The following is a 9,884-nucleotide window of genomic DNA, read 5'->3' on the forward strand; positions in this document are numbered from 1 at the left end:
CCTAATGCAAATGGAATAAGGATTGGTGACACCGTATGAGTGATATCACTTGAATATTCCTGCAATTGGACAACCCTTAATTCACTTGCGCAATGGATTGGAACCATATGAGTGGTATCATTTGAATATTCTAGCAATTGGACAACGCTTAATTCATCTCTGCAATGGATTTGAACTTGGACTGCAGTACATTTAAGGAACTTTGTGGATTTTAAATCAACGATTAATAATTCACAATAAATCTTAACATGTTCATTAAAAAAAAGAAATTAACTTGATCTCCAAATAAATCACATGTATAATTTAATAAAAATAAAGGGACCAAATATGACAAAGTAATTGGACCCGAATAAAAATAGTAAACGTAATTTATAAAAATCAGTTAAATTCCTTAATCACTTTTGATGTGTGATCCATGGCATGCCACATAATTTTACACAATTTGGCCACAACTCACCATGTGGCAAGTTGTGGCAGAAGTTATATAAAACTAACTTGTAACTCCATGCATATGCATAGACACATTTGAAGATATACAATAAGATGCACATTATTATTCCTATATATATAATTTAAATACTATTAATAGTCATTCTTATATTTTGTTAACTTTTTAAAAAGTCTTGTAAGAATATTATTAGGTATAAAATGTAAACTATCCATGTCTATTTTTATTTATTTATTTTATTATTTCTTTATTTTTGTTACTGTAAAGCACTTTTTTATTTTATTTTTACAATTCATTTTGTAGGGGTATTGGGCCCAGTAATTTATAATGGACGGCCCAACAAGGTCTTTTGGGCTAGAAACCCAAATCCGAAAACATCAAAATGATCGTGGAGTGTTTAAGTGTCCCATACCGTCCGAGGAGTAGATTTGTCCTCGGAATGTTAAGCCGAGGATACACAGTATACGTGGAGGACAGCAGAAAGAGCGGTGGAATGTCTAAAGTAAAGCTGCTACCACCGCCCATATATTAAAGACCCTGTAATTGATACGCTGACAATAGAGATGGAATGATGGGACCTGAGCATAGAGCTTGGAACTTGGTCCCAAATCCCAGCGGGCTTTAGGGAAGAATGGATGGGACAAGTATCCAAAAAAGGAGGGTCGCGGCCATAAAGTGGAAGATGATGAAGAGAAGAGGAGGAGTATAAATAGGAGGGAAGGCATACGAAGAAGAGGGAGGCCTTTTGAGAGAGAAAAAGTGTATGATAAACATTATTTGTATCCACACTTGAGAAATACTATTAGAAATTGTCCTCGGAAACAGTCCGAGGAGGAATTCTCAATATTACTCTTTGCAAACGATTCTTTGTTTTGTTCCATTGGGCCCAAAGCCCGTTCTTTTTGTGATTGTCTAAAGCCATCCATAAAATCTAAATTATAAACCCATCCTCTACAAATTCATTGTGAAGAAAGGCCTTTCAAGCCCATTTTCCTCCTAGTCGTGGTTTGGGAATTTGAATTGTGTCCTTACACATTTATTTTAGACTCTTTAGTCTTTGTACTCAATAACTCACTTAGATGAATATTTATGATGTGGTTCCAAATTTGATTTTAAAATTGGGAAATAAAACTCTCTCTAAAAATAAATAATTTACATTAACTCACCTAGAACTTAAAAAATATATAGATAGAACACGTGTCGCAAAATTAGATAACAATTAGAATCCAATTTGAAATTTAATTGAATTTTCTCTCAACTTTACCTATTAATATATATATATATATATATATATATAGATGACTTATAAATTTGAATTTTTTTTATTTATATGATTATGTTTTTTTATGGTTTATTATATTGGACTCATCGTTTTCTATACTAAATTAATTAATTTGGCACAAAAATTTTAAAATTTAGATTAGATAGGACACGTAACGCAAAATTAAACTCTAATTAAAATTCAATTTTTACACTAAATTAACTCACTTGGCACAAAATTCTAAAATTTAGATTAGATGAGATACATGACACAAAATTAGACTCTAATTGAATTCTAATTTGAAATTTAATTGAATTTTCTCTCTACTTTACCTATTATTATATATATAGATTATATGGTCTTAGCATTTTCCCCCAATTATAGACCACATGCTTCATGAATGAGTTTTCCATCTTCTTCTTATTGATAGACTAATATAAAAGGCAGCCCTTGGATCCCTTTTAGGGATCTTGCACAATCTCAATGCCGACACAGTAGAAAAATGATGTTGCATGACAAATAATCTCCTCTTTTGTCTCTTTCCTTCGTTAATTTGTTTGCTGTTTGGAAATTTCTTGTGGTTGTCAGTTTATTTGCTTGTGATAGATTTGAGGATTATACCACTAGAAAGATGGACTGATAGACTAATATAAAAGGCAGCCCTTGGATCCCTTTTAGGGATCTTGCACAATCTCAATGCCGACACAATAGAAAAATGATGTTGCATGACAAATAATCTCATCTTTTGTTTCTTTTCTTCCTTATTTTGCTTGCTGTTTGGAAATTTCTTGTGGTTGCCAATTTATTTGCTTGTGGAGTGGGAATGATTGCCCATTTTTCTAGTGGTATAATCCTCAAATCCATCATCGTGCCAAAGACGATAATCCTAATGATGTTCAGAAGAATGACATACTGAATAAGAAAATTGTTACACAGAAAAGTTGAGATAAGCTTTCCTGTTGGCGTTTATTGCTCATGGGTTTTTTGTGGAGTTTTTTATGGTTGAACTTTTGAGGGCTAATGAAAATGGTTAAGTGAAGAAGTTGTAATTAGCTTAATGCCTTTGTAATTGGTATTATAGCTTAGAAGTCTACTTAAAAGTCAAGACCCTTGTAGCTCAACTAGTTGTACTTTTTGGTGTTTCTAACTGAGATATTTAGGGTTTAAATTTCTTATTTTCCATTGTAACTATCAAATTAAAAAAAAAAAAAAAAAGAGGCTCTAGTGAATGCATTTGTATTTAGGCAAAGGCTTTTTATAATGTATTTAAGAAATGCTAATGAAACACAAAGTTATGTAAGTACTCCTATGTATTAAGCACAAAGCTGTGTATTAAGAATGAAACAAAGTTATTATTATTATTATTATTATTATTATTATATGAACTTGGCTATGTATTTGAGATATGAACTAAATAACAAAACTTGGTACCATAGTAATATGAACCGATATCAACAGATGTAACTCTATTTGCACTCATATACACCTCAATAGCAGTCCAGTGAACATAGAAATTGTAGAACAGCTAATTAAGCAGTAAGATGTCATTGAATTGAACATAACTTGATAAGCTTCCATTTACAAAATACCTGATAAACTAAAATATGCCAATTTGTCAAGATGCCCATTTACAATGAGCCAAGTATACCAAATTGATGACAAAGTTGTCATTTACAATACACCAAGTATTCTAATTTGAAATCAAAAGTTTTGTAATTTAACTAATATTCTTAGTATATTTAACCAAATTTTCATTATTCAAATCTTCTCAAATCAAGTAAGAAAGAGTTTGGGTCTAGTATTCACTTACAATATAACTAGATACAAACTGTGTCCGATCATGTATAACTTTTGAATTATTTATTTTTATTTGAGGACAAAGCCATCGTTTACAAACCATTGACCAAAATATACCAAAAATACGGAAGTAGAAAATCTGCCAACCAAAATCTAAACAATAATTCTTTTTTAAACTCAAAATTTGCTAATTTTGGTCTAACGACCTCCCAATTTATGATTAAAAAATAGACTAAAAGACAGAAAGGATATCCTCAAAGAAAGAAAAATATATATATTCTTTACAAATTCTATTCTATTTCCTCCTATTTCCACTCAAACCAAGCTGTAAATAGTTGACCCCACATCACTACAAAAAGACCTCTGTCATTGAAATTTTTAGTCATCAGATTCTTCTAAAGAAGAAACTGAAAGATTTTAATATCTGATCTGTTTCCTTGACCATCAAAACTTCTAAGGTCTTATTCAGCAAAAAAAAAAACTTCTAAGACCTTAACTATATTTCCCTCTCTCTCTTTCACTGTCACTCTGTCGAAATGGCAAATGGGTGTGAAATCTTCTGCGAGATTCTGATTGCCATTTTGCTCCCTCCTTTGGGTGTTTGTCTTCGCCATGGTTGCTGCAGTGTATGCCTCTCTCTCTCTCTCTCTCTCTCTCTTCATGATAAAAATATTGTCTTTTTTTGTTTGTCTCTTTTTGATTTCATGTATCTGAAATATTACAGGTTGAGTTCTGGCTCTGTGTGTTGCTGACTATTCTGGGTTACATCCCTGGAATAATCTATGCTCTCTATGTCATTGTGTTTCTACATCGTGATGAATACTTCAGTGAAGAAAGGCGTCCTCTTTACGCTCCCGCTTAGAACCGGTAATTATTTCTCTCATTACTCTGTTTACTTTTATCAAATAATTACCCTCTCAAACAATGAATATGCAGTTTCTTAGTTATTCGGATATCTGATTGGTTATTTGGGTTTTTCTTTTGGTTAGTTTTGATCTGACTTTAGACATGGACTTGACTCTTGGGTAGTAGACACTTCATAATCTTTTTTGTTTATCCTTGTTTTTTCAAATTAATCTCACATGTGTAATGGTTTTTGCTTTGCTAAATAGTTGACTGAATTGCAAAAATAGTGATCAGTTTGATTTAAGTAGAGTACAGGAAAGCATATGGTGATTTTAAATTTGCTACCCTGCAAATTTTGTATCGTGTGATGGGTATATTGTGCATAAGTACCCGGCTTTTTGATCTTGCATGACTGTATTTGTGTATTTGGCTCCTTCGGATAGGTCTCTTTCTCAATGACATTGGAATGTGTCTGTTTGGTTTAAGACAAGTTGCAATTTTTTTATATATGGAATTAGAGATGATACTAATAATGAATAGCCATCAATGTTAAGAACAACCCAGATCCAATAATAGTATTTGTAATTTGTGCATAGCTTCTGGACTTGACATTAAAAAAAAAAAAACCGGTTGTAATAATGAAACGGACATGTGAGAATTTGGTCTTGGCTTGTGGGAATTGGGATAAGAATGACATGCATCTATATTCAATATGCAATCAAAGGATTTTGTAGGGTCAAGAGATCTTCAAACTTGAATGTTCTTTTTTATATTGCAGTCCTTCTTAGTGAAAAATTATTATACAGACTATGTAGGGGAATGCACTATGGGGACTCAATAAAAAACATTATTTGAGAATTGGACTACTGTTGAATAGCTAATTGCAGTGAAATCTTATGCAGAATTTTAAACATTTTGGGGGCTTACTCCAGTCATAGTTACCATGGCATTCCTATCTCTCTGGTTTTATTTTTTAATTGCCTATGTTCCTGCAAGTGACAGTTATTTTCTGAGGTTAAGGATGAAAAGAAATGAGTATTCTTTCCTTAATGCACAGGTAGTGGGATTAGATAGTTTAAGTGATTTCAGCTCAAATTAGAGTCTAAAAAAATTGAGGCATTTCAAATTGTTTGTTGACGCGGATAAAGTCAACGCAAACCTAAATACTGGATGCATATGTAAGGTCATTTGCTAAAGAACAGCGTTTTTGTTTGATCAACTAAATGCTCATGATTAATGAATATCAATTGGAATAATTCACTTCTGTATAGCTGGCTGATAGAAGGCTTAGTCAATGCATTTCTTAAATTTAAGTTTTTACTTGATCAAATTTTTGTTTCTTCAAGTGCAAGTAATGCTTCGAAATCCTGATTAATTTTTCTTCCCCACTGTCTTCTGTAACCAAACGAAGCAAGATTTTCCTCCCTCCCCCACCCCCACCCCCCTCTCTCTTCCTTTTCCCTTTTACTCTTTGCCTTTTTATAATTCTTTATTTGGTTGCGATAATGCTGGAAAAGAAAAGAGACAAGAGCCTAGTCTTATGTTCTCTTTCTCTCTGTTCTCAACAGTTTGGTTGATACCCAAGTGTTTCTCTTCTCAAGCTTCATATACTAGAATTTGGAGTCACAAAATTTTGTGTTTTAATATTTTTTACATTCTCTTATTGACCAGGTAAAATTTGCAGATAGAGTTATGCATCAGCTTGCTCCGGTGCTGGCGATGTTATATTCCCGTACTAATTTATCTGCGAAATTCCATTTTGTTTAGCATTATAATCTGTATTTTCAATGCCTACTGCTCTTGATCTTTGATTCCTATCTTGTGTACGCTTTAAGTTGATGATATTTAACTTTTTCAGCATGCAATGAATCAAGTATGGTAATTGAACTTTTTTTGGGAGAATAAACTATGGTAATTGAGCTTGGTTTCCTGTTTTGTCATATAGGCTTCTGCCATTGCTCGAGTATGGAAAAGATCAGTTACAAATAAATATTACACTTTTGTGTGTGTTTTTGGTCGCAGACATGAGTTAAACAACTTGTGTTGTGTATAGTATAAGTGACTTGGGGGTGCCTTAAGAGAGTGATATGAAAAAAAATAATAATAACTTCTACTTCCAATTATCAAATTATTAAAATAAAATAAATAGTTCCCATAAAATAAAAAGTTCCCAACTGCTTCCACAAATCAAACATCAGGCATTTTTTTTTTTCCTTTTTAAAGGAATCAATTCAACTATGCAATAGATAAAATAAAAGGTTCAAGACAAAGCCGGTTAAAGTACAGCACTACAGCCCACAAAGGTTTGATAAATAAACATCCAAAAGATCAACAAAGGAAAAATTCAAATACATTAAGTCAAAAGATTGTTTAGTTCCCAATCTAGCATGGGCATCGGTCCAACTATTTGCCTCTTGGAAGCAATGATTTACCAAAACTTGAGTAACTTGGGACCACAATGGAATTCAATCAAACAATCAGTTGTGATCTACAAAGGAAGGTCAAAATAAGAATATTATTTATTTATTCCCCCTCCCCCCAAAAAAAGGCAACCAGATAAAATGAGTGACCCACACTTTTGTTGACAGGTGAGGTGGCTAACTATAGAAGCCATATCCACGCCAAAATATCCAATGCCCAAAACAAAAATTTGAAAATGTTTACAATTTTGGTTATTATATTTTTGGTTATTATTAAATTTAGTTACATTATTTTCAATTTGCAAATCAATTTCTGCTAGTTAGTTAGTAATAGAAATCAAATTGACTGCAGATTGAAAACAATAAAACCAAATTGACTTATGCTAACAATGACTCCAAATTGGTATAAAGTATGAACGCTTAAACCGGAATGACACCACCAAATAAATAACAAGCTACATAATCAATTCAAATTCTAAATTAGTCCATTTAATTTAGTATTTTATTATTGAATAAGAGATACAAAACTTAAAACTACCTATACTAAAAATTAATTAGTAATTTGACGGAGTAACGAACCTTTGTCATAGGTTAGTGGACCCCATAATTTGATATTCTATCCGCTACAGGAAAAAAAATCGGATCCTGATTATTATTAATCAATTTGTTTTCTTGTCCATTAAGTTTAAAAATTATTATAAGAATAAGAAGACACCCTCACCTCACATCTGTGGATCTCTTATAAAATATCTTTGACTCTCTCCCTCGCACTCTCAGTTCGTCAAAATGGTAAATCGCTGTGAAATCTTCTGCGAGATCTTGATCGCCATCTTGCTCCCTCCATTGGGCGTTTGTTTACGCCACGGTTGCTGCACCGTACGCCTCTCTCTCTCTCTCTCTCTCTCTCCATGATTCGCTATTCGATCTGTACTTAGTTTTTTTTTTATAATATCTCTTTGATCTTACCTCATTTTCATTGTTTAAAGCTTCAATTTTTGAAACTTTACAGGTTGAGTTCTGGCTCTGTGTGTTGCTGACTATTCTGGGTTACGTCCCTGGAATAATCTATGCTCTCTATGCCATTGTGTTTGTGGATCGTGATCAGTACTTTGACGAATACAGGCGTCCTCTCTACTCTCCTGCATATGCTTGGTAATTGATTCTCTCATTACTCTATTTACTTTTGTGATTTTATCAAATAATTAGCCTCTCAAACAATGAATTTTCCATGACCCATATGGTATTATTTGATACATTGTTACTTAGTTATTCAGATTTGGTTGTTGGGTTTTTTTTTTTTTTTTTAAATATCTTTTATCTGACTTAAGACCTCGACTTGAGTAGTTAACACTTCACAATCTGTTTGCTTATCCTTTTTTTTTTTTTTTTTTCCAAATTATTGTCACATGGGTTTTGCCGTACCAAACATTTTGATTGAATTGAAAAAATAATGATCAAGCTGCTTTAATTAAAGTACAAGGAATCATATAGTGATTTTTGCTTTGATTTGGGTATATTATGTAAGGATAAAATTTAGGTACAGTTTCGTAGGTGTTATACCTTATGTTTCCCAATTAAGTATAAGCATGTGGTTGCATAAACTAATGAAATACATGGTTGAGTTTAATTGTCTTTGGAAAAGATAACACTAAATTGATCAATTAAGTATAATCATGTGGTTGTATTCAATTGGGAACCTAAAATCATACAACACCTAAGGTACTATACCTAAATTTTGCCCATTATGCAGAAGAAAGTGCATCAGCTATGCATAGTTCTCTCTCTCTTTCAAATGACATTAGAAATGTGTTTGTTTGGTTTAAGACAAGCTGTGGTTGCATACGGATGATATTAAGTCTTAGGTCTTAATTTGTTCAACAAATATCTAAAGCTAATGTGAAGAGCTTATTGCAGTGAAATCTAATGCCAAATTTTGAACCTTTTTGGGGGTCTCTTCCAGTCATAGTTACACTGGATATCACTTAATCTCTCTCTCTCCCCAGTTTTGTTTGAATTTTACTTTCCTATGTTCCTATGAGTGACTGTTGTTCTATGGTAAAAGGTGAAAAGAAACGAGTATGCTTTTGTTAAGGTACAGGTAGTGGGATTAATAGTGATTTACAGCTAATAATAAAGTGTAAATACTGGATGCATATGTTAAGTCATTTGCTAAAGAACAACTTTTTTGTTTGATCAATCAGATGCACATGATTAATGAATATTAACTGGAATAATTTACTTTTGTTTAGCTGGCTGAGAGAAGGTTTAGCCAATGCATTTCTTAAATATAGCTTTTTACTTTATCAAAAAAAAAATTTCTTCAAGTGTAAGCAATGCTTCAAAATCCTGATTTATTTTTCTTCCCCACTATCTTTTAGTAATCAAATGAAGCTTGATTTTCCTCCCCTACCCCCTCCCTTTTCCCTTTTACTCTTCGTTTTTTTGTAATTCTTTATTTGGTGGAGATAATGGTGGAGAACAAAAGAGAACAAGAGCCTTAATGATTTTGAAGTAACACAATTGATTTGTTTTTATCCTTTCCTCTTTCTCATATTTACCAGACACAAATTAATTTCTATTTTCCTTGCAGATAGAGCTCTGCATCAGCTTGCTCCTGTGCTGGCAATGTTATATTCATGTACCAATTTACCCGTGAAATGCCATTGTGTTTAACATTATAATCTGAAGTTTCAATGCATTCTACTCTTGATTTTTGATTGTTTATCTTGTGTGCACATTAAGTTGATGTTTTACTTTTTCAGCATGCAATGAATCCATTATGGTAATTGAATTTGGTTTCGTGGTTTGTCAAAATAAGCTTCTGCCTTTGGTTGAGTAATAATCAGTTACAATCAAATATTATACTTTGTGTGTTCTTGGTTGGGGACATGGTTTGAACTGCTTGTGAATAGCGGAGTCTCGAGAGTAATATAAACGGTTATGACCTATTCTTGGAAGGACAAAAAATGCAGCGTTTGATAGATACCTTTTAATGCGAATGGATAACTCGCTCTACATTAGAAAACCATTTTTGCTTGCCTCTAGTACACCCATGTATTGTCGATTGTGCTCCCTGCCGGGCTTGCCACTAAAGTTTGAAGGCATTTCTGTA

At 32.7% G+C, this 9,884-nt stretch overlaps 2 protein-coding genes across 2 annotated transcripts; both read left to right on the top strand.

The window, feature by feature from the left end:
• Positions 1 to 3,949: 3,949 nt before the first annotated feature.
• On the top strand, positions 3,950 to 6,283 carry LOC142622044 (UPF0057 membrane protein At4g30660-like). The gene is made up of 3 exons (XM_075795454.1): positions 3,950 to 4,132; positions 4,231 to 4,373; positions 6,024 to 6,283. The coding sequence occupies exons 1-2, from the start codon at positions 4,043 to 4,045 to the stop codon at positions 4,366 to 4,368; spliced, it is 228 nt and encodes a 75-aa protein (XP_075651569.1). The 5' UTR covers positions 3,950 to 4,042; the 3' UTR covers positions 4,369 to 4,373; positions 6,024 to 6,283.
• A 1,206-nt stretch (positions 6,284 to 7,489) lies between these two features.
• On the top strand, positions 7,490 to 9,586 carry LOC142621633 (UPF0057 membrane protein At4g30660-like). The gene is made up of 3 exons (XM_075794944.1): positions 7,490 to 7,648; positions 7,782 to 7,924; positions 9,363 to 9,586. Coding segments are annotated over exons 1-3 (234 nt in total). The 5' UTR covers positions 7,490 to 7,558; the 3' UTR covers positions 9,364 to 9,586.
• Positions 9,587 to 9,884: the final 298 nt, after the last annotated feature.

The sequence above is a fragment of the Castanea sativa genome, chromosome 1 (assembly GCF_040712315.1).
Source record: "Castanea sativa cultivar Marrone di Chiusa Pesio chromosome 1, ASM4071231v1".
Lineage (NCBI taxonomy): Eukaryota > Viridiplantae > Streptophyta > Magnoliopsida > Fagales > Fagaceae > Castanea > Castanea sativa.

What these genes read in the sequence shown, in the direction of transcription:
- LOC142622044 (XM_075795454.1), top strand. Translation starts at nt 4,043, where the DNA reads ATGGCAAATGGGTGTGAAATCTTCTGCGAGATTCTGATTGCCATTTTG. An exon ending in TTCGCCATGGTTGCTGCAGT is followed by an intron (nt 4,133 to 4,230) that starts GTATGCCTCTCT and finishes GAAATATTACAG; the next exon opens with GTTGAGTTCTGGCTCTGTGT.
- LOC142621633 (XM_075794944.1), top strand. Translation starts at nt 7,559, where the DNA reads ATGGTAAATCGCTGTGAAATCTTCTGCGAGATCTTGATCGCCATCTTG. An exon ending in TACGCCACGGTTGCTGCACC is followed by an intron (nt 7,649 to 7,781) that starts GTACGCCTCTCT and finishes GAAACTTTACAG; the next exon opens with GTTGAGTTCTGGCTCTGTGT.